The 24,203-nt window shown below is 37.4% G+C and overlaps 1 protein-coding gene across 5 annotated transcripts; it reads right to left on the minus strand.

The window, feature by feature from the left end:
- Positions 1-6,101: 6,101 nt before the first annotated feature.
- LOC122412384 (uncharacterized) lies at positions 6,102-8,581 on the minus strand. Of its 5 annotated transcripts, none has more exons than XR_006261337.1 (8): positions 8,375-8,557; positions 8,156-8,273; positions 7,797-7,942; positions 7,479-7,728; positions 7,240-7,406; positions 7,072-7,144; positions 6,741-6,963; positions 6,102-6,636 (listed from the first exon to the last, which is right to left on the minus strand). XR_006261337.1 is itself a non-coding variant. In XM_043421858.1 (5 exons), the coding sequence occupies exons 3-5, from the start codon at positions 7,863-7,865 to the stop codon at positions 6,461-6,463; spliced, it is 495 nt and encodes a 164-aa protein (XP_043277793.1). In that variant the 5' UTR covers positions 7,866-7,935; positions 8,156-8,273; positions 8,375-8,581; the 3' UTR covers positions 6,102-6,460. The 5 variants fall into 5 exon arrangements, 2 of the variants coding, with proteins under 2 accessions (XP_043277793.1, XP_043277792.1); XR_006261336.1 differs by having other exon boundaries at positions 6,769-6,963; positions 7,240-7,377; positions 8,375-8,509; XR_006261335.1 differs by having other exon boundaries at positions 7,240-7,377; positions 8,375-8,509.
- Positions 8,582-24,203: the final 15,622 nt, after the last annotated feature.

Here is a 24,203-nt window from a genome sequence, read left to right on the forward strand (position 1 = left end):
CCGTAGACAATTTAAAAATGCAATTTTGACTCGGGGATAAAGGGAGGACAGGGCGATGATGTTTTGAAGATGATGATTTGCAGGTTTCTCGATGATCTTGATGTTTTTCAGCTTGTCTTCCATCAGCGGAGTTGATTGACCTCGTTCATTTGTTCTTCTTCCAAGTCTAGGAGTCGCAGATGTTCTAGTTGTCTCAGCTCTGCCGCAATAGGATTGAAAGGCTCCTGTAGTTGCTCTCCATTCGCCAATCTTTGTATTTCTTCAGGCGTTGCACACTTTACGTCGTCCTGAAGGCTGAATCGATATTCGCCAGGTAGAGCATATTGGTGCCTGACCAAGCTTTCTCCCAGATTGACCCGTTGAGGTGTTATGAAAAGGTGAACTTCGTGGCCCTTCTTCGTAGGATGATCGCCGATGATAGTGATTCTAGCTTTTTGATCAACCAGCTTCCGTTGATAATGGAGGCTGCAGGTCATCTCCCATCTGTTTCCATAAAATGGCCTGATTCCCGAAATGAATGCTTTCGTGCAGAAAGAAGGCACGTTGACATATCGATGAGGTAGATTCTGAAGCTCATGAACCGGATGCATGAGTGTAACCCCTCTATCGATAAGCAGTAAGGTAGCTTCTCCATCTTCCACGTCGACCAATTTCCCTCTGTAGGCAGTTTCTTGACTGACGACCGCGTATATTCGGTCGATGGAAGCATAAACCCTTGGATAGTGGTTTCTTTCTGCGATGTCGGTGAATAACTGCTCCTCGAATGCACACAACTCCTCAAATTTTGTCAGAGTTGTATAGGAAAAATTTGTTGGGTTAAGGAACTCCAGTATGATGATCTCGAAACTTCCTTCCCAGGTCGCTGGCCATGGAGAAGGCGTTGGGACTCCAGGAATCACTGAGTCGATTCGCATCTTGGTAGTTGTAAAGATTTAGATTATCAAAGTCGCTTTGAGTAACTAGGTAGAGCTCCCGATGTCGTCCAATCGCTTGGGTAGCTCCAGGTGTTGTTTGAAGCTTGACAGAGGCTCGAATGACGCTCCAGAGCCTGCTGCTCCGACCTTTATACCCATTCTCTATCCCCACTCCTTTCATTTCCCCCACTCCTCTATTTCTGTCCATTTTACCCCACTTTGCCTTTTTCAGTCCCTTCTCGCACCTCATTCGTCCATTTTACCCCACTTTACCTTTCTCAGTTCCTTCTCGCACTTCATTCGCCCATTTTACCCCACTTTTATTATTTTTGTCTCTCCATTAGTTCATATTTTCCCCTCTTTCACTTGTAGCCTTATTATTCGTCCCTTTTATCTCTTTTTACTCCCACTCCCTCTTTATTCGTCTATTTCATTCCCTTTATTGTTTTTATCCCCCCTTTTCTTTTTATTTTCAGGTTTTCATCATTTTTTTCAGGTTTATTTACTTATTTACAGGTTATGTTCTTCTATTTTCAGATTTATTTTATTTTACAGGTTATGTTCTTTTACTTTCAGGTTTTTTTTTTTTTTTTTTTTTTTTTTATTCTATCTCATTTTCTATTTTTATGCCACCCTTACACTCACGCTCCCTTTTTATAATCAGTTGTACCCTATTTCCATACTTCCCGTACTCCCTTAATTCCTCTTGCCCCTTGTTTCATTTTACGTTGATTCATTTTACCCCATTTCCTTGTCATTTCTCCCCCATTCTCCTCTTTTCTCTCCTTTTACTTTCTCATTAATCTCTTTTACCCCATTTTCCTTTCCCCTTTTTTTTATTCCTTTTCTCCTCTTTTTTCTTATTTCTAGGTTTTTCGGCGTTTTCCGGAGTAATTTTTTCAGATAGGTAAGTATTCTTTTCATTCTATAGCTATTTTTTTATTACTTTCTAATCATTTTTGTTTTTCTTTTTCAGTTTCACGGACTCCAGGACATCGGACTCATCGGTAAGTAATTTTTCATGATTTACAATCTATTTTTATCACTTATTAATCAAACTTCCATTTTCTAGGTGCAGAGACATCCAGGACATCAATTCTTTGTCGTAAGTGATTTTTCTACATTTTTGTAATTTGATTTAGTATTTTTACTAATTTATTTTTCCTTTTTAGGCGCGGAGACCATCGATAGAATGTTTTTCGCATGTTTTTCCAGGTTTTAGGGTTCATGTTTGGACGGTAAATAAACACAGGAAACACGGACTACATCAACCAAAATAAAACGTCCTTTATTCCTTTATAATTATTAACGTTCGAATTATAATATTGGATATTGAGATCCCTCCCTATTAAACAATTATAAAAATAGTTTTTTACAAAAATACAGTTCAGCTATGTCTCGAGACTTCCTCCTTCAAGCTCCCTTTTAATCTGTTGACGTATACGAGACATATCGGCCTGACAGAAATCGAGATTCTTATTCGCTGCCTCGTACCTAGCGAACATACACATAAACACCCCGCAATCATATCCATTTGATTGTTTCGGAATGCTTTTCTTTACCGCGAGGGTCCATTCTTCTCTATTCAAATCATTCTCTCCTTTTTCTTTGGCCTCTGACACCAGGTATTTGAATAGATCCTCCAAATATTGATAGTTTTCTCTTCCAAAACTGTCATAGTAAACGATCATCTGCTTGGAGAAATTAATGACCGACAGAGACCAGTGATTTCCGAGATGGATCGGAACTAATACTTTATCAAATTTAAAAAGATTCACTTTCTTCGTCCATCTTTTTATGGCCAGATATCCATTAACGCGCAATCGTGGAAAGAAAAAAGAGCTCATTGCATACACTCGTTGACCTATGACATCGTTCTCGCATATCAACTCTAAGTATGAGTTAATAATTTGGTCATTCAACCACCTTGTCCCTTCCAGTGTTTCCAAATCTTCTTGTTTCATCCTTTTTACATCTGATTTATTATTATTGTGATCATCCCTCTTTCTCTTCTCTTTCTTTTGTCGATCGATGTTATTGTTATTTACCTCGCTTCCATCCTTGATAATCTGTATGGGTATTTCGTCACCCTTACCGTCCTTCCTTTTGTCGTTTCCAATTTTTTCTTGGCTCTCATTATGCTGTTGTTTACTCACTTGCTCGATATCCCATACAAACTCTCCCACCTTCCACTCTTTCCACTGCTCGCCTACTTCCCTCGCTTCACCATTGTTTTGAATTGGAGAAATCATGCTTGGGACTTTAAATTCCTCTTTAATCAAGGAAAAAAAATGCTGACGCGCGAGATGGTGCAGAAGCATTTCTCGGCTTGATGTACGAGTGCCATCCATTTCAATTTCGTGGAGTACCCATTCCGTCTGCACTGATTTATCCTTCTTTATTTTGCTGGTTTGCGTAGACTCATTCTTCTTGCTTGTCTTATGTTTCGGTTGACTGCACACACTAATAAAAACAATGTCATCTTTCTCCAGTTGGATTCCTTCCTCAACGATCTCTACATTGTTGTCTTCGATAATCCATCGTCCAGCTCCATCCCCCGTTTGTTGCGTGAAGTGTTTTGCCAAACCCGCAGCAGTTTGTGTTGATGCGTCTCGTCGGCTTGTCCCGATGTTTCCTGTAATTTTCTCTGGATTTATTCTCTTTTTCTCCCGTCTCGTCCTCCAAAATTATTCTCATTTACTTTTCATTATTTTCCTCCTTCATTGTGCTTGAATTACTCATTATTACCTGTCATTTTGTTCCCATTCATTTCCAATTCCTTTTTTAATTTGAACTTTTAATTCTCCTTCTGCAGAGATCACTCGTTCGAATGAAAAGTTCGTTGTCAAATGACGTCACGAACGTCGCGCGTCCGCTTGTACGAGTTCGGCGGGGCTACTTAAACTTAGCCCCCCTATTTCGACTTTTTAAATTTTTTCTAACGCGAATCGTTTGAGGGTCGTTTGACGGTGATTGTTTGATCAATTAAAACGTTTGTTTGATCATAATAATTCTAAAAAACGAAATTGAAAATTTGAAAAAAGTTAGCCCCAATTTTTTAATATTTTTATAGTAGCAAGGTCTAATTAGGGTCAAATCGACGGGGAATCGTTTGACGGTGATGAATATACGTTTGTTTGATCACAGTTATTGTAAAAAGAAGAAAAAAAGACATTCCAAAAAATGTTTGATGATCGGCCATTTCACCCAGAGCAGTCAATCTCAAAAAATATCGCTGTTCTTCTAATTTTCACTGAAACCATTTCATAATCGTTTGGTAGTGATTGTTAGATTAATTGAGACATTTAAAAAATATATAATCACTCTAAAATAGGAAATAGAAAATTTCGTCGAAGTCCGATCGATTTTTCTGATACACCCAATAGATGCGAAGAATCGTCTCGGAGCATTACGAGACCCCATATTGCAACTTGATATGCTCTTTAATGAAAATTATGATATGAAGTTTTGTATCCTTCGCAAATCATGAGTTTGTATATTTCAAAAATTAGTATATTGATTTATTATATCGAATTTTGAAAGAACTTTTTCCTATCATCCTTTTGTATTCCTATAGTCATTTTTTAAATTTCAGACTTGCTGGAGTCATCCAATCCAAGCCAGGACTTCAAAATAGAACATAATAAAATGGAAAAAGCATAAATAAAAATAATTAAGAAAACTATAAAAGTGGATAGCTGTATAAGTGATTAACTGCATATAATAACATAATATATTGATATTAGCTTTGCCCGGTTGTCCCTCGCTCTAATAATAATCTTTCAGTCTTTTTGAATCTTCTTAATTTTTTTAACTTTTGTTATTTGCAACAAACAATCCCCTAGAGTAGTAATATGGCGTATTGTCGAAAACGTTACGAACAGATGTAATTTCATCACAACAATAAAAAGTTTTGAAGAATTTAAAGTAATGAGTTTGAGGAATGTCAAGAGAGTAATATATATTTTCTCAAGTAGAGAGGGAAAAAGTTATCTAATCACCATCATTGACATAACAACATTGTATTGTACTGCAAAAAGTACAATTACAGAGAACATTTGAAATTTTTATAGAAAAAGATATTTTGATGGCAATTAAGGAGTTTCGGTACAAAAGTCTAAATGTTAAGAAATTGATGAAATTTGGTGATAATGTTCTTCAACATCAAGTGCGAAAACACAAATTTTTTCAAATTTTTTTTCTACTTAGTTATCGAGTAATTACGCATTAAAGCAGATTTCTTATGCCCGGAATGTATACCTATATATATGGAAACGCTATGCTTATACACGTGAACTTTAGTGATCAATTACTCGATAACTGTGTAGAAGAAAAATCTTAAAAAATTTGTATAGTCAAATTTGGCACTAAAGAATATGTTCACCAAATTTTATACAATTCTGAACTTTTTAATTTTTTTAGCATGGGTTAGCATGGCAACATTGTATCGCCTGTACCGAAACTCCTTAAAGTTTTTTATCAAATTTTACATGGTTTCGTGACTGCAAAGCACCGAAAGACCTCACTCCTTCCCTCCTAAGGCTAGCAAAGCTCAAAATTCTCGAGGGAAAACACGACTGGCGAAAACTCCTGACAGCGGATCTTCCGAGAAAAAATTTCCAGAAAAACGTCAATGATTCAAATTTCAACGAAGTTTCCATTCGAGATAAAATCGACAATGGTCTCTCAAAGTTTCGAGCATTGAGTAATTCTCATAAAAACTTACATTCCTTTTTTACTATTTCCTGCTTCTAATGATACTGACGAATTTTTCGTTGAATTTTGAATCTAAATTCGGAAACTTCAATCGATAATAATATCGACGAACTTCCTCATTTCTGTAAAGACACAAATTTTCGGTTAAAGGAGGCGAATTTCATTTTCATAGTTCAAAATTATGAATGGGGACCGATGTATTATTAGGAGTTTCTTCTCTTCTTTCCCTCGCGAATTTGACAACTGAGGAAGAAATAATTTTCATATCAATATTTATTGTGCAAAATGTATGAATACCTCACGAAAAAAATTCCTTTTTGCGACTAATAATGTTGTTGTTAAATAAATAAGAAAAAAAATGAGAAGCACCAGAACCAATATTTGTCACGAATATGACTAGAGGACTAAAGGAGTTGGAGATCAAGAATTTTGGTATTCAGTTGAAATCAATTATTTTGTTCCAAATCCATATTCTCATGAATATTTGAAAGGTTTTATTTGATTTTTCATAGAAATTGTCGACATAGATGCTTACGCCTAGCTGGAATTTATTTACCAATAAATATAATCGGTCATTGAGTCGTTACAGAAAAAAATTATCAAGAAGATTGAAAAAAGCGCATTATCTGATAAAAATTGATTAACTAAGCTCAGTATATAGATTTATAGATTCTCCTGTTACCGAACAACGATTTCGGTCGAAATCTTATGTAGACAAAAAAAGCGGATGAGATCAAGTTTTTTTCAACTTTCACGAGTTGGAGTCTTTTTTTGACTTTTTTCCGTTTTTTATAACTCTTTTTTTTTTTAATTTGTATTTATGTCGATGTTTACGTGGCGTCGGAGACCGTGGACTGTTCAATCGGTGGTTCCTGGATGTTCGCGAGGACAAGAAAAATACTGTTTAAGGCATCCGGCAAATCTGGAGCGGTAAAGGAGTCACGGGTGCTTATTCTTGTACGGAAATCACGAACGACACTTGCTCCATGGCGGTCTGCTTTGTGATCTGTAAAAATGATGAAAAATATGGAATCAGCAGTTCTCTAGTGTAAATAAACGATTCTTTGAACCATTTTTCGCTGGGTCATTTCCGCCCGAGCAAAAACTCACTAATTTATATTTCATTTCTTATCATTACTCTTTGACGCATAACTCGCGTTTATATTCAAATTCGTGAGAACCGGTGGTGTCAGATGCTCAACGAAAGCTTGGAAGCAGTTCTGCGACAAGAAATTTGTTAGGAAATCTTGGATATACTGGTTCAAATTTCTATGATGTATTGAATCTTATAGCAGATCTAGATCCTCCTCTTCTTCATCCTCATCAACGATACCTTCAATTCCAAATATTTGAAAATTAGATTTCCGAAAAATGATCAATTTCCTTAACATAGAAAGTTCAAAACTTATGAACAGTTTGAAAGGAGCCGGAAAATACTTACGAAGTAAATCAGAGCCGTCGTCTGGATCAAGTATCGTGTCTCCACCGTTCTCGTCATTCCCGCTATCCAAAGCCTGCATCGTTTAAAAAATAATTGTTTTTATGAATATAGAAAATAATAACTCAGTCAATTTCTCATTTGACAAAAGATAAAAAATACAATACGAACCTCGGTGTCATTTTTCACGGCAATTGCTTCCACATCAGCCGACAATTCATTTACAAAATTTCACAATTGTGACAAGCACAGGAATGATAGTCCACTGAAAAGGTAGCGTGAGAAATTTGCTTCTCGTTCTAACGCCGCCTTCGTTATGTAAAAAAATTGACTCGTTACTTTTTTCTCATTGAAACTCAAGTAAATCCAAAAAAAACCAAAAATCTGCGAATCCGTGAATATCTGTTCACCTTTGACTGTGATCTCGTTCAATCTCGTGTCATTGTTAGTCACACGGTGCTCAAGGACGTTCGACAACGCTGTCATCATTAGATTCCTATCATAACCACTGAAAAACAGATATTGCCACTCTATAAGCGACCGGACCGTTCTAGTGAAATATATTGTTAAATCTCTTGCAAAGTCAAGCCTGCATGGTTTTGGGTGTGATAGTTCGCAGTGCCAAAGAATCTGACAGTGGTGAACCCGAACAAAATAAATCTGAAATGAAAATCAATAGAATTTCGGTCATTTGCAATGAAAGGGGGTAGCTTTTTATTATGACTCACCGTAAATTGAAGCTCTTTGCTGAAAATATTTGAGGCAGCAGAAGACGGTGACCTTGTGTCTCGCCCCATTGAAAGATGATAACGCCTCCTAACAAATACGCAAGAATCTATATTCTGCTTGTCCGTCCAGGATGACGTCCTGAAAACTTAGAACAGAACTTGTTCAATTCTCTTGGCAATCTTGTTCTTCACTTCTCACCCTTGTTCTTTACCCTCGTAGAGCGGATTGATATATATCATTGTTCTACTCATATTCATTGGAATACTTAGAGCTTAAGTTATTATATCCACTGTATAACGAGGGAATGAAATTTGTCAAAAGAAATGACAAACAAGAATGATTTTGTCAATTTTATTACCTTGCAATCCAGGTTGAACTTGATTTTCCTGAAGTAATACTAGAGGTAAAACTCTGATTGCAATTAAACTGCAGCTCTGTAAATCGCCGGATATTTCCTGATACTTTGGAGGCTCGCTCTTGAGGAAAAAGATTTTTATGAAAGATTATTTCAAGAATTATTAATTATGACCATTATTATTATTAATAAACACTAATTAATCACATCACTGATAATTACCCTATTTACTTTTAATTAACCATGATTCATCATTTATTGAATTGCACTCCGCATCCAATAGCTCTTCGGGGATCATAACCTAACACGTCAATATACGTGCAACCTGGGCAACCACGAAAACGTGCGTATATCTATATATTCATATCAGCGAAATTTGTAATTTCGTATTTTAGAGTGATTATATTTTTTAAAAATGTCTCAATTGATCTAACAATCACTACCAAACGATTATAAAATGGTTTCAGTGAAAATTAGAAGAACAGCGATATTTTTTGAGATTGACTGCTCTGGGTGAAATGGCCGATCATCAAACATTTTTTGGAATGTCTTTCTTTCTTCTTTTTACAATAACTGTGATCAAACAAACGTATATTCATCACCGTCAAACGATTCCGCGTCGATTTGACCCTAATTAAACCTTGCTACTATAAAAATATTAAAAAATTGGGGCTAACTTTTTTCAAATTTTCAATTTCGTTTTTTAGAATTATTATGATCAAACAAACGTTTTATTTGATCAAACAAACACCGTCAAACGACCCTCAAACGATTCGCGTTAGAAAAAATTAAAAAAGTCGAAATAGGGGGGCTAAGTTTAAGTACCCGTTCGGCGGTTGCTACGCGAGTTCGGCTGCTTTCAGCGCCACTCGCCGCGTACGGATTACTCGGGAACTAAAGTCTAGAGTCCTAGGTACGGGTACCGTCTGAAGTTCGCCGCTACAACGACGTGGCGTTACCAGGATTTAGAAAATGCGTTTTTGACTGTTTTAACGGTTTTTTCCGTCATAACACGTTTAATTTAGCCATAATAATTACTAATAAACCCTTTAGAATGATTATCTTCGTAAATATTAATATTTTTACTATCGGAAATATGTTTTTCGTGATCTAGTGTATCCCTAGAGTGAGATGGAGCATGACACTGCTTGTTTTGTACATAACTTCCAATTTTTCAAAAATTTGACTATCGTAAATTCGTTTTTCGACATTTGAAGTGTTTAAGTGTAATAAATCTGTATTCTCGCTAGTAACTTTTAAACAATCAACATTTTCATTATCGGAAATGGAATTTTTGAATACAAAATTGTTATTATTTATAAAAATAGTAATAAACATATAGTTTTCTCTTTTCTTTTCTATTTTATTTATTTTTTTGTGTTTTTCTACTGTTTTTATGTGTTTTAGGTCGTCCCGTAGAAGAATTATGGATTCAACAGGTGAGTATGAGTGTTACGTCACTCTGACTGTGAAATTATTCATTATTTATTAATTTGAAATCTTTTTTCAGCGGATACGTTTGGAAGTAATAAACAAAGGTAAGTTATATAGCTTAGAACAATACATCCTGGTAATTTAATTTGTAATTTCGTGTTTTTGATCAATTTTTGTATTTTTTCAGATTTGCGGCGTGGTACATGCCTCTCTCCATCTCAGTCTCAGGATTCTCCAGGATAAACGTGGCTGTGGCTATTTGTTTTTTTATTCTATATGGCCCCTCGTAAATCGAGAAGAATTTGGCCATTTTTTTATTTACAGGGTCGCTAACGTTGCACGCTTTGGCCAAAACTAAATCTCCTACATTAAATTGAATCAATTTGTGTTTTGAGTCGAATTTTCTTGCTCTTTCTCTACCTTTTCTTTCTATCCTATTCCTAGCAAGCATCAATTTTGCTTCGATCCCGTCTTCCTCATCTAATTCTTCATCCCTCTCTATTTTCATCCAATTCCTCCAGATTCTTTGAGGCTTAACATTTTTCTGTATCTCGACTGGTGTCATTTCAGTCGTTTCGTGGTGCGTTTCATTCATACAATCCTCGATAACTTTGACCCATTTCAGCCAGTCGGTGTGTTTATCGGTCAGAAATGTTCGAAAAAATCTACCGATCTCTCGATTGACTCTCTCTACTATGTTTCCTTGCGGATGCCTAATAGAAGAGAAAACTGGCTGAATTCCTTCGCTAGCTAATTTCCCTAGCCATAATCGCGAAGTAAATTGCGTGCCATGGTCAAATTGAAGCTTTTTTGGTTTACCGAACTCGGGAATGTAATGGTTAAAGATTTTGTTAATTGTTGCTGGCGCTGTTGCCGCTTTTAAGGGATATAAAACAACAAATTTGGAAAAAGCATCAATTGTGACGAGGATGTGTTTCATTCCTCCTTTCGTCACGGGTAAAGGACCAAAAAAATCAATTGAAACAATATCTCCCGGTCCCTCCGGAACGATATTCTGCTGTGCCGCATATGAATGCTGGTTTGGGACTTTATTTCTTTGGCAAGAATCGCAAGAAGCAAGAATCTGTCTGATAGAGTGGTACAGTCTCGGGTAAGTAAAATCTTCTGTAATTATTTTCCATATCTTTTTAGCTCCTACATGACCATACATTTGATGTGTTTCAGATACCAGAGGATGGAGGATCTCTCTTGGCAGAACTATTTTCCAGGATTCGGGATTTATTGCTTTTAATAAAATATTATTTTTGATTTTATATTTATCGTTGTTGATATTTTCCAATCCTTCCCTGATTTCCCTAATTCTGTCTTCCCTTTCCTGCCAAACTCCTATTTGTTTAATCATTTGTTCCAATTCCTTCGATGGTTTGATCGCCAACATTGTGCTGATCACTATCTCCTTGCCCTTTCGCCCCCCAGTATCTGGTGGATTTAATCTACTTAACACATCGGCCACTACGTTCCTTTCCCTGGGACAAAATTCGAATTCAATATTGTAGTCTTGAATCGCTAAAATCCATCGAGTTAGTCTCTCGTTTAATAACTGACAATTTTTCAAAAATGTGATGGCTCGATGGTCTGTAATAACATCAATTTTTGCCCCAAGTAAATAAGTTCTAAATTTCTTCAAAGACCACACAATTGCTAGTAATTCTTTCTCGGTGGTTGTGTAAGCTAGCTCGGCCCCTTTCAGTGTTCTACTGGCAAACATTATCACTCCCAAATCGCCATTTTCATCCTTTTGAGCCAGGGTGCCCCCCAAAGCATAGCTACTTGCATCGGTCTGTAAAATGAATCCCTTTTCTGGGTCTGGATGTTGTAAAAGAACGTCATTTACGAATAAATCTTTAATTCTTTGGAAAGCAATTTTCTCTGGTTCTTCCCACCGCCATTTTGTTTCCTTCTTCAGTAATTTCAAAAGCGGGATTGTTTCCTCTGCATGTTTTTTTGTGAATTTAGTATAATAATTGATTAATCCCAAAAACCCTCTCAACTGTTTCAAATTTCTAGGTGCAGGGAAATCATGAATTGCTTGAATCTTTTCTGGTTGTGGCTTTATACCCTTAGTTGTTAAGATGTGACCTAGAAACTCTACTTCTTCCCGAAAGAATTTAGCCTTTTTCAATTTAATTGTCATTCCGTGTTGTTGCAGTCGTTCTAGTAATTCGTCTAAATGTCTCATGTGTTCGTCAAAATTAGAAGAAATGCATAATAGATCATCTACAAAATTAATTACATGATCTCCCAAACCATGGAGAATGATGTCTAATGCTCTCAGTAATGCGGCGGTACTTGTTTTCAGCCCGAAAGGCGTGACCGTGAATTCATAAACTTTTCCCCTATATCGAAACGCAGTATACTTCATTGAATCTGGATGAAGAGGGATCTGCCAAAAACTGTTTGTTAGATCTAACGTTGTCATAACCTTTGCCGAATGACATTTTTGGAATATTTCCTCCATATTTGGTACTGACTCATGGTCGTTTGCCATAACCTGATTTAACTTTCGAGCGTCCAAACAAAGTCTAACTGTACCATCTTTTTCAATTACCGGGATTATCGGATTAATCCACGGACTATTCGATCTCTGTATTATTCCAAAATCTAGTAACTTTTCTATTTCTTTATCTACTTTTTCCCTATGCATTAGAGGAACTTCGTAAGCGTGTGCAACTATTGGCTTATCCGTTGTGATATCTAATCGATGCTCATAAACTGAAATTCTACCTGTTATTTTACGAAAGACTTCCCTTCTATTCCAAATTACTTCTTTATGTACTTGCTTTTGTTCTAATGAGAGCTCAGTTTGTTCCACGATCTCATTAATCTCCTCAAGAGTTATTTCCTCATCACTTCTATTATCAAAAATCAAATTTTGGATTGGTTCACAAATTTTCTCACTGTTACTCTTTTCAAATTTCAAATTTTGCTCCGGCTTAAAATTCTCTTTTTCTTCTTCTTCTACTTCTTTAACTTTCTTTTCAAAAACAATTTCTCGTAAAAAATTTTCTTTTTCTGTAGTCCCAATCGTGGGCACTACATCAATAATTTCATTATATTTCACCTGGAGAGACATTGCTCCCAGGTCAATTAAACTCTTAAGCGGTTGCAAAGAATCTACACCAAGCAACACATCCCTAATCAAGCCGGGCACTATCAAAAATTTTACGTAGGTTTTAATTTTTCCGATTTCAGTCATCGCCATTATTTGATTTCTAACCTTCGTTAATTTCCCTTTTATTGCTCCTTTCACCGTCACTCCCGTGACAGGCAAAAGTGGACAATCTTTCAAAATCTCCCTATTTTCCAAATAAAATTCCTCAGAGATCGTGGTAACTCTAGAACCTGAATCTACCAACGCTGTAACCTGAATACCTTCTATTTTAGCATAAATCTCTGGACACTCAATAATTGGCAAAGCTTCTTCATTTATTCCCTCTTCCATTAAAAACTCCCTAGTATCCGTAAAAATCGTGTTTATTGCCACCTTTATATCCTGAATTCCGTTTTTCGGTTTGTTTACATCTCTTATTTTGTGGAGGTCCTCCGATAAACCATCCTGAGATCCTTTTTTCTTAATCTTCTTCTTTTTCTCCGTTGTACCTCGTTTGTTTCCTTTATTATCACTCTGATCATTGTTATTAAGCACGGGTACAACGTTTATTCGTTTCCCGCCCGAGATGTCGACGGCTGAGGCTCTTGGTGGACCTCTATCGCTTGAATTTCTTGCCGTTGTCGTTCGTTGGTTTGACGATGGTCGTTCGGATTATTCGGCGGCCGGTATCCTCCATTGTTTTGTTGCGGTCTCCAATTCGGATTCTGATTTTGTCGATTATATCCGTTCTGTTGATTATTATTTCCGTTATTTCGATTTTGTTGAGGGTATCCGTTGTTTGGCCGCTGGTTATAATTTTGTTGATAATTGTTGTTGGGCCTTTGATTGTAATTTTGCTGGTAATTGCGGTTTTGTTGATTGTTCCAGCCGTTATTGTTGTTATAACCTCCATTAGGTCGGTTATTTTGGTTCCAGTTTGGATTTCCCCGGTTGAAATTGTTTTGGAATCCACCTTGGTTATTCCAATTGTTGTTTTGAGGCATACGGAATGGCCTTTGCTCGTTTTTATTTTGATTTGGATTCGTTGAGGTTTCTTTTTCTTTTTTGGAATTTATTGGTCCATGCCGATCGATCTTTCCCAAGAATTCAATCAATTGTTCCAATGTTTTGAATCCACGGCTTATTATAGTTGCCTGAATCTCATCCGTATAATGCTGCGAGAGTGATGCAATTATGTCTTCATCGCTTGGAGGAGGGATGAGATCCTTCGCGGCTCCGAAAATGTTGATCGTATACTCCACTTTAGATGTTTTGTTATCCTTATCAGAGTAGTGTCCGAATTCGAGGTCTTTCCTCACCTTTCTCTGAACGTCGGTGCTCCAGAAACGCTCAACGAATTTCTTTTCCACTTCCTCGAAATCCTCTACACGGTCCTCAATAAGAACCCACCATTCTTTTGCGGCTTTCTCGAGACACTGTCCCAGCAAATATTTCATTTCAGTGATTGTGGGATTTGTCACCTCACAATACCGCCGGAACTCCTTAATAAACTTCATCGGTCTTTTCCTTTCCGATCCATCGTATGTGGGAGGATTAATTTTAATTTTGTTTGGATGCATGTCCATTGGCAGCATCGTCTGAATCCTTTCTGTTTTCTCTTCGGGCTCATATTTTTCCTCTTCGTTCTCGGATTCGTCATCTGAAATTACTTTATTGGGCTTCGGGACGATCCGGGTGCTCTCAGTGTTTGGACTTATGAATTTTGTCCTTCGATTCGAGATTCTCCACCCTTTTCTTGATTGCACTGACGTCAAGTTGTATTTGAGCCACACTAACCTCAATAACGGCACTTTTTGACTCATTTTCCTGTACTATTCTCGTTAAGCCCGTTACGTGGCGTTTCATTGGGTCATAGATTTTATGGACATCACTAGCGATTGTAGCTTGCAAAGTCTTGAATTTTTCCGTAAATTCAGACCTCAAATCGCTAGTGGCCTGATTATTTCGGGCAATCTCGTTAGCGATGCTCTGGACTTGTGTTTTCATCTCTTTCATTGCGTCAATTAGGCTCATCAATAACTCATGATTTAATTCCGCGAATTCAATTTTCCCTTTATTCGATTTAGGGGTTTCAAATTCCTCCATTTTAATTTCTTCATTTTGATCTTTATTATCATCGTCAAATTTCTCTTGTTGTTCAAATCCAAAGTTACCGCGAGATTCATTAAAAATGTTCCCCGCCCCTGGAGGAGGAATTGAGGTAGTCAAATCGACATTTTGTGCCGTTCGCTCATCGGGATTTTGGAACCCGGAATCTCTCGCTGTTTCGTTTCTGTCGGTCTTCTCTGCCATTTTGACGTAATTAATTAATTTCATTCAAGCCAATCTCACGCTCGTTTGCAATACCTGTCCCTGTTCGGGCGCCAGTTGTAACGTAACGCTCTTGCCGACCCGGCCTGAACGCCGCCACGCGTCGGTTCGAGCTACCTTAATTTCAAAAGGAGCAGGTATGAACGAGACGAGAGACAAGAATTGTGTTGATAAGATAACAAAATGAATTTATTAAACAATACTATTATGTTTTTACAAAATGATACGCGTTTTTTAATTTTAATTATGTTTTTACAAAAATGATACGCGTTTTTTAATTTTAATCTTTGTCTGTCCGCGTTGTTTAACCAAGTCAGGCGAGAGAAGACTCGAAAGACCCGGAAAAACGGAGCGTTTTACTGTATGAAATTGTCGATTGAATTTTCAAATTTGTTTTTGTTTTTGTTTATACAATAAAGAACGCTTTATGGTTTATCGTGCCCCTGCTTATTCTATTGCCTCTCCTTTCCACTTGCATGAGATTTTTCAGACAAAAAAAACAAACAAAAAATAATGAAATTCGCAACACTACTAATTGACAACCGATGTCCTGTAATCCTAACCGCTTGACCCTGAATTCTTACGCTTCCTAGAAATTCAAGAGTGTTGTACGCTTTTGTTTTTACAATTTTTTTCAATTTGTGATCGCTTGGATGCTATACAAACTCTAGTCTTACCGCTGCCTCTTGAATCAACGCTTTTATCTGCTTGTTATTTGTTATAATCGATTATAATTTGATTAGATGATTTATCTTGACTTTGGAGTCGTACAATGGTTCAAATGGGGTGCGGATTATTGATTTATTTAATTCTAATGCTAATTAATTCGTTCGACCCAACCAAATCGGATAAATTATGAAACAATTTTGAATTTAATAATAATTAATCATAAAATCATTTATTTACCGCCTCTATTCTCAATAAACCCAAAAATGCTAGGTGGAAAGTTTGTGCTTGACCACGGGCCTCAAACGTCGCCGAATGGCGTCAATGCTCAAAAACACAAGACAGGTTAGGATGTGAACCCCAGACCACGGGCTCGATACGTCGCCGAGTCTCGCCAATGTCCTGAGCATTCACTAGGTTAGGTAATTTTGCCCACGGACCACGGGATCGATACGTCACCGAGTCTCACCAATGCCCCGTGCAGCAAAATTCGGAAATTATAGGTTATGTGGAATGGACCCTGGACTACGGGATCGATACGTCGCCGAGTCTCACCAATACCCCAGGCATCCAAAGGAATAATAGGAAAAAGGATTTTAGGTTATATCAGAATAGAGTGTATTTTTCTATTTGAGTCTGCTAGTTCTTCTAGGAGATCCGAGTTGGTTCTAGAGGTAGGGTGAACTGCCTACCGAATGAGCCGTGCACCGACTCTTATACCCCGTTCCCCACTCTAAATTCTCTCAAACGCCGAATTTCTCAGTTTCGGACGCGTTCTGCGCATTCTTTTGTAACGGGCTTCCCTATTGGCTCGCTGCCTTAATTCGCGCCTTGCTATTGGCTGATCGCTATTTTGCCCGATGCGCCGAATTCCGCTTTGATTAATTTTCCGCTCTACACGACTTAAAAATAATGAAATTTCAATGCCAATTCTTATTGTTTAATTATTTAAGCGATTTGGCTTCATTGTTTTATTTAATATCATTTACTTTAATTTTATTTGAAAAATCGTAAAAAGTCACGTTCGGGTCCTGTAGCCCATCGACGCTTATGCCTGCGCATGCGCTGTGAGCTCGCGTTTCTTTTTATTTGAAACTATACAAATTTGTTACCAATTTTATTCTTTTCATTATTTTCCTCGGATAGCTGCCATTTTTCCCGTCATTTTGACCCTAATTACGTTCATATTAATTAATAAAAGGATTGGGAATAATTGAAAATAAAAATACAATTTTGGTTCGAATTTGGGGCTTGTGGCGCCGTTCAGTGCGTTGCCCGCCGGCTCGCTCGGGCCTTTGTGCCAGTAGCCAAGATGGCCGCCGGTCGGGTCGCACGCCCGTCATCGCGCCGCGATGTTTTTCACATGCGTAGTATCTAGTAGTTCGAGCGGGCTCGGGCCGCTACGCGAGTGTTACGTCTCACTATATATACTTTAACTTATGTATAAACCTTATATACTCATATAGCTCGATAGAAATAGCGAAATAAGCGTTTCTGTTCCCCATATATATATATATATATACTTTAACTTATGTATAAACCTTATATACTCATATACCTCGATAGAAATAGCGAAATAAGCGTTTCTGTTCCCCATATACATATATTTGTGTTTCTTGATTGAAAATAAAGATAATTTGTTTGTAACGAAATTTGTTTATTTATTAACAATTATTGTTTATATGCTTAAAAATGTGTCAATCGCTTTTGAACTGTGTCCTATGTCGCCTTGCTATGAAATCCCATTGATTTCCTGAGTTTTTGATGTATTTTGGGTGATCCGCGGTTTTCCGCGGTTGTTCGCGGTTAACCCGCGAATTGATATATCGGCGAAATATTTGTGTAAAGTGGTCGAGTTTGTAATCATTTTAAAGGGCATTGAATTCCCTATCGTTTGAGAGTAACAGAGATAACTTATCCACATAATTGTTAATTAATGAAATTAAATATTGTTAAATTTTTATGTTTCGGAAACGTTGTAAAAAGCACCCAAGTTACTTATTATGGTCTTTGCTATTGAATCTAATCGTTTGGAACTTGATTTTCGACGTTTTTGGACGATTCGCGGTAATTCGCGGTTATTCGCGGTTTTTCCGCGAATTGATAACTCACAGAAGAATTATTCCAAAATGGTCGTGCGAGTATTCATTTGAAAGGGATTTTGATCTAGAACATGCTCGTAGCGTTAAAATTTAGATAACTGTAAAATTGATAGTTAATGAAATTTGAAATTGTTAACTTTTGATATTTGGTAAAAATGATTAAAAGGTACCCGTGTGAGGTATCAAAATAAAGCTCTTTCCATAAGAAACACGTTCCAATTGTTAAAAATGCTCTAAGTCGATTATTGTTAGTTAATGAAAATTGAAATTTCGAGAGCGCTGAGTGATGACTCATCGGGCGCTCGGGCTCCGTGAGGCAGGTCAGTTGCGCGCGGGGCTTGCTAGTCTACATACTATAGCGTTTACTGAACTATAGCGCTCCTTAAAAGTTATTTTCGCCTTTCTATGTTGGTCACTATTATTTCGAATAATAAATTTTATTTTTTAAGCGGGAATTTTAAATATATTTTCTTTATGTTACAGATACATACCAGCCAACACGATGGTGGAGACCCTAGGACGTAACAAGTGTATCGGTGATCACCAATGTTCATGCTTATGAACGTTCGGAAACGACATCACTCGATTGTAAGGTATGATCTCGAATCGCACGTCGGAAAGCTGTTCAGTTCGAAATGTCAGTGAATCTTGTTAATTTTTATCGATTCACACAAAAGTGTATCGGTGATCACCAATGGTCATGTTTATGAACGTTCGGAAACGACATCACTCGATTGTAAGGTGTGATCGCGATTCGCACATCGGAAAGCGATCCAGAACGAAATGTCAGTGAATCTGGTTAATTTGTGTCGAAACACACAAAAGTATATCGGTGATCTGCAATTTTTACGTTTATGAACGTTCGGAAACGACATCACTCGATTGTAATGTATGATCTCGATTCGCACATCGGAAAGCGATTCAGAACGAAATGTCAGTGAATCTTGTCAATTTGTGTCGATTCACACAAAAGTGTATCGGTGATCACCAATTTTCATGTTTATGAACGTTAGGAAACGACATCACTCGATTGTAAGGTATGATCTCGAATTGCACGTCGGAAAGCTGTTCAGTTCGAAATGTCAGTGAATCTTGTTAATTTTTATCAATTCACACAAAAGTGTATCGGTGATCACCAATTTTCACGTTTATGATGGTTCGGAAACGACATCACTCGATTGTAATGTTTGATCTCGATTTGCACATCGGAAAGCGATTCAGAACGAAATGTCAGTGAATCTTGTTAATTTGTGTCGATTCACACAAAAGTGTATCGGTGATCACCAATTTTCATGTTTATGAACGTTCGGAAACGGCATCACTCGATTGTAATTAAAGATCTCGAATCGAAATGTCATTGAATATTGTTAATTTGTCATGAATTGAACAAAAATTTTATTGGTGATTACCAATCTTCATGTTTATGAACGTTCGGAAACGTTTTCATCGCTCGATTGACAGTACAGATCTCAAATGGCCCTTCGGATTACGATACTAAATGTCTGTAAAATTAGTGATATGTGACGTTTATCGGTGAACGTTTCACATCTTTCATAAACACGAAAATAGGTAATCAGCGATAATCTTTTGTGTTAATCGTTACAAATTAACAATTTTTTCCGACATTTCTATCAGAATCGCAATCCGAAATGCGATTCGAGACCGGAACTGACATTCGAACGATGTCGTTTCTGAACGTTCACAAATATGAAAATTGGTGATCACAAATAAACTTTTGTGAGAATCGTTACAAATTATCAAGATTCACTGACAATTCGAACAGAATCGGTTTCCGATGTGCGAATCGCGATCACACCTTACAATCGAGTGATGTCGTTTCCGAACCATCAAAAACGTGAAAATTTGATGATCACCGATACACTTTTGTGTAAATCGATAAAAATTAACAAGATTCACTGACATTTCGTTCTGAATCGCTTTCCGATGTGCGAATCGAGATCATACATTACAATCGAGTGATGTCGTTTCCGAACGTTCATAAACGTGAAAATTGGAGATCACCGATATACTTTTGTGTGAATCGACACAAATTAACCAGATTCACTGACATTTCGTTCTGAATCGCTTTCCGATGTGCGAATCGAAATCATACATTACAATCGAGTGATGTCGTTTCCGAACCATCATAAACGTGAAAATTGGTGATCACCGATACACTTTTGTGTGAATCGATAAAAATTAACAAGATTCACTGACATTTCGAACTGAACAGCTTTCCGACGTGCGATTCGAGATCATACCTTACAATCGAGTGATGTCGTTTCCTAACGTTCATAAACATGAAAATTGGTGATCACCGATACACTTTTGTGTGAATCGACACAAATTGACAAGATTCACTGACATTTCGTTCTGAATCGCTTTCCGATGTGCGAATCGAAATCATACATTACAATCGAGTGATGTCGTTTCCGAACGTTCATAAACATGACCATTGGTGATCACCGATACACTTTTGTGTGAATCGATAAAAATTAACAAGATTCACTGACATTTCGAACTGAACAGCTTTCCGACGTGCGATTCGAGATCATACCTTACAATCGAGTGATGTCGTTTCCTAACGTTCATAAACATGAAAATTGGTGATCACCGATACACTTTTGTGTGAATCGCTAAAAATTAACAAGATTCACTGACATTTGAACTGAACAGCTTTCCGACGTGCGATTCGAGATCAAACATTACAATCGAGTGATGTCGTTTCCGAACGTTCATAAACGTGAAAATTGGTGATCACCGATACACTTTTTAGAGAATCGCAACAAATCAAGAAGATTCACTGACATTTCGAACAGAACAGCTTTCCGACGTGCGATCCGAGATCATACCTTACAATCGAGTGATGTCGTTTCCGAACGTTCATAAACATGAAAATTGGTGATCACTGATACACTTTTGTGTGAATCGATACAATTTAACAACATTTACTGACATTTCGACCAGCATCGCTTTCCGACGTGCGATTCGAGATCATTACACGTCGGAAAGCGATTCAGAACGAAATGTCAGTGAACCTTGTTTATTTGTATCGATTCGCCCAAAAGTGTATCGGTGATCACAAATTTTCATGTTTATGAACGTTCGGAAACGACATCACTCGATTGTGTATGTTATGATCTCAAATCGCACGTCGGAAAGCTGTTCTGTTCGAAATATCAGTGAATGTTGATAAATTGTATCGATTCACACAAAAGTGTATCGGTGATCTCCAATTTTCACGTTTATGAACGTTCGGAATCGACATCACTCGATTGTAAGTTATGATCTCGTATCGCACGCGTCGGAAAGCTGCTCTTTTCGAAATGTTAGAGAATGTTGTTAAATTGTATCGATTCACACAAAAGTGTATCGGTGATCTCCAATTTTCACGTTTATGATGGTTCGGAAACGACATCACTCGATTGTAAGTGATGATCTCGATTCGCACATCGGAAAGCGATTCAGAACGAAATGTCGGTGAATCTTGTTAATTTCTATCGATTCACACAAAAGTGAATCGGTGATCACCAATTTTCATGATTATGCACGTTCGGAAACGACATCACTCGATTGTAATTTATGATCTTGGATCGCACGTCGGAAAGCTGTTCTGTTCGAAATGTCAGTGAATCTTCTTGATTTGTTGCGATTCTCACAAAAGTGTATCGGTGATCACCAAGTTTCACGTTTATGAACGTTCGGAAATGACATCACTCGATTGTAAGGTATGATCTCGATTCGCACATCGGAAAGCGATTCAGAATGAAATGTCAGGGAATCTGGTTAATTTGTGTCGATTCACACAAAAGTGTATCGGTGATCTCCAATTTTCACGTTTATGAACGTTCGGAAACGACATCACTCGATTGTAAGTTATGATCTCGAATCGCACTTCGGAAAGCTGCTCTTTTCGAAATGTTAGTGAATGTCGTTAAATTGTATCGATTCACACAAAAGTGTATCGGTGATCTCCAATTTTTACGTTTATGATGGTTCGTAAACGACATCACTCGATTGTAAGTTATGATCTCGGATCGCACGCGTCGGAAAGCTGCTCTTTTCGAAATGTTAGAGAATGTTGTTAAATTGTATCGATTCACACAAAAGTGCATCGGTGATCTCCAATTTTCACGTTTATGAACGTTCGGAAACGACATCACTCGATTGTAAGTTATTATCTCGAATCGCACGTCGGAAAGCTGTTCTGTTCGAAATATCAGTGAATGTTGATAAATTGTATCGATTCACACAAAATTGTATCGGTCATCACCAATTTTCACGTTTATGATGGTTCGGAAACGACATCACTGGATTGTAAGTTATGATCTCGATCCGCACATCGGAAAGCGATTCAGAACGAAATGTCTGTGAATCTTGTTAATTTCTATCGATTCACACAAAAGTGAATCGGTGATCACCAATTTTCATGTTTATGCACGTTCGGAAACGACATGACTCGATTGTAAATTATGATCTCGATCGCACGTCAGAAAGCGATTCTGTTCGAAATGTCATAGAATCTTGTTAATGTGTGATGACTTGAACAAAAAGTTTATCGTGATCACCGTTTTCCATGTATACGAACTTTCGGAAACGACATCACTCGATTGTAAGTTTTGATCTCGAATCGCACGTCGGAAACCGATTCTGTTCGAATTGTCAGTGAATCTTGATAATTTGTAACGATTCTCACAAAAGTTTATTTGTGATCACCAATTTTCATATTTGTGAACGTTCAGAAACGACATCGTTCGAATGTCAGTTCCGGTCTGGAATCGCATTTCGGATTGCGATTCTGATAGAAATATCGGAAAAAATTGTTAATTTGTAACGATTAACACAAAAGATTATCGCTGATTACCTATTTTCGTGTTTATGAAAGATTGGAAACGTTCACCGATAAACGTCACATATCACTAATTTTACAGACATTTAGTATCGCAATCCGAAGGGCCATTTGAGATCTGAACTGACAATCGAGCGATGAAAACGTTTCCGAACGTTCATACACATGAAGATTGGTGATCACCAATAAAATTTTTGTTCAATTCATGACAAATTAATAATATTCAATGACATTTCGATTCGAGATCATAAATTACATTCGAGTGATGTCGTTTCCGAACGTTCATAAACATGAAAATTGGAGATCACCGATATACTTTTATGTGAATCGACACAAATTAACCAGATTCACAGACATTTCGTTCTGAATCGCTTTCCGATGTGCGAATCGCGATCGCACCTTACAATCGAGTGATGTCGTTTCCGAACCATCATAAACGTGAAAATTGGTGATCACAGATACACTTTTGTGTGAATCGATAAAAATTAACAAGATTCACTGACATTTCGAACTGAACAGCTTTCCGACGTGCGATTCGAGATCATACCTTACAATCGAGTGATGTCGTTTCCTACCGTTCATAAACATGAAAATTGGTGATCACCGATACACTTTTGTGTGAATCGACACAAATTAACAAGACTCGCTGACATTTCGAACTGAACAGCTTTCCGACGTGCGATTCGATATCATACCTTACAATCGAGTGATGTCGTTTCCGAACGTTCATAAGCATGAACATTGGTGATCACCGATACACTTTAGTGTGAATCGATAAAAATTAACAAGATTCACTGACATTCGAACTGAACAGCTTTCCGACGTGCGATTCGAGATCATACCTTACAATCGAGTGATGTCGTTTCCGAACGTTCATAAACATGAAAATTGGTGATCACCGATACACTTTTGTGTGTATCGACACAAATTAAACAGATTCACTGACATTTCGAACTGAACAGCTTTCCGACGTGCGATTCGAGATCATACCTTACAATCGAGTGATGTCGTTTCCGAACGTTCATAAACATGAAAATTGGTGATCACTGATACACTTTTGTGTGAATCGATACAATTTAACAACATTCACTGACATTTCGACCAGCATCGTTTTCCGACGTGCGATTCGAGATCATTACACGTCGGAAAGCGATTCAGAACGAAATGTCAGTGAATGTTGTTAAATTGTATCGATTCACACAAAAGTGTATCAGTGATCACCAATTTTCATGTTTATGAACGTTCGGAAACGACATCACTCGATTGTGTATGTTATGATCTCAAATCGCACGTCGGAAAGCTGTTCTGTTCGAAATATCAGTGAATGTTGATAAATTGTATCGATTCACACAAAAGTGTATCGGTGATCTCCAATTTTCACGTTTATGAACGTTCGGAAACGACATCACTCGATTGTAAGTGATGATCTCGATTCGCACATCGGAAAGCGATTCAGAACGAAATGTCGGTGAATCTTGTTAATTTCTATCGATTCACACAAAAGTGAATCGGTGATCACCAATTTTCACATTTATGAACGTTCGGAAATGACATAAC

This window comes from Venturia canescens, chromosome 6 (genome assembly GCF_019457755.1).
Source record: "Venturia canescens isolate UGA chromosome 6, ASM1945775v1, whole genome shotgun sequence".
Classification (NCBI taxonomy): Eukaryota; Metazoa; Arthropoda; class Insecta; order Hymenoptera; family Ichneumonidae; genus Venturia; species Venturia canescens.